The 518-nt window shown below is 40.7% G+C and overlaps 1 protein-coding gene across 1 annotated transcript in view; it reads right to left on the bottom strand.

The window, feature by feature from the left end:
* The window catches only part of LOC146619750 (SLC35A4 upstream open reading frame protein-like), a 1,746-nt gene extending 1,443 nt beyond the window's left edge, over window positions 1–303 (bottom strand). The window contains exon 1 of the mRNA XM_085369356.1: window positions 256–303. Coding sequence (XP_085225482.1) covers window positions 256–270 — 15 coding nt within the window. The 5' untranslated portion in view covers window positions 271–303. The remainder of the gene's footprint in view (window positions 1–255) is intronic.
* Between the last annotated feature and the right edge of the window lie 215 nt (window positions 304–518).

The raw sequence follows: 518 nt of genomic DNA, 5'->3' as shown, positions 1-518 counted from the left end.
CTTTATTTTCAGCTTATTGACAGTGCTATGGATTTGGTTGAATACACAACAAATGTATTTCCTGTTTGCTAATTTCATTCGGTTAAACGGAAAGTAAGCTAACGGTTTAGCTAGTTACCTCTAGGACGCTACACTTGTTTTACGTAGTGACACCCCAAGCTGAAGCTGACAGCTAATGCTGAGTGACAGCTCAAGTTAAAATGAACGCCTATCCACTATTCAAAGTTGGCTTAACATTAAAACTTGGAGATACACCTTGTCATTAGCCATCTTTCCAGTCCGTTGATGCACCTCTTCTTCTTGTTCTCGTAGATTTGCTTAAAAATGACGTCTACTGCCCTCCACTGGTGTATTCACAGACCACTCTTCTTCTTCTTCTTTCGGCTACTCCCTTTAGGAGGCAGAAGATCCTCCTTTCAGATCATCTGTTTCAATGATCTCACCCTATCAAACCAGCTTTCTCCTTTACTGCATCTATTAGTCTAACCTGTGGTTTTCATTTTTTTACTCCTGCCTGG

Source organism: Diplotaxodon limnothrissa, linkage group LG13 (assembly GCF_057381915.1).
Source record: "Diplotaxodon limnothrissa isolate DT_005_m linkage group LG13, D_limnothrissa_male_GT1.1, whole genome shotgun sequence".
Taxonomy (NCBI): domain Eukaryota; kingdom Metazoa; phylum Chordata; class Actinopteri; order Cichliformes; family Cichlidae; genus Diplotaxodon; species Diplotaxodon limnothrissa.
Note: the sequence above shows the minus strand (reverse complement) of the source record. Positions and strands in the feature narration are given on the sequence as shown.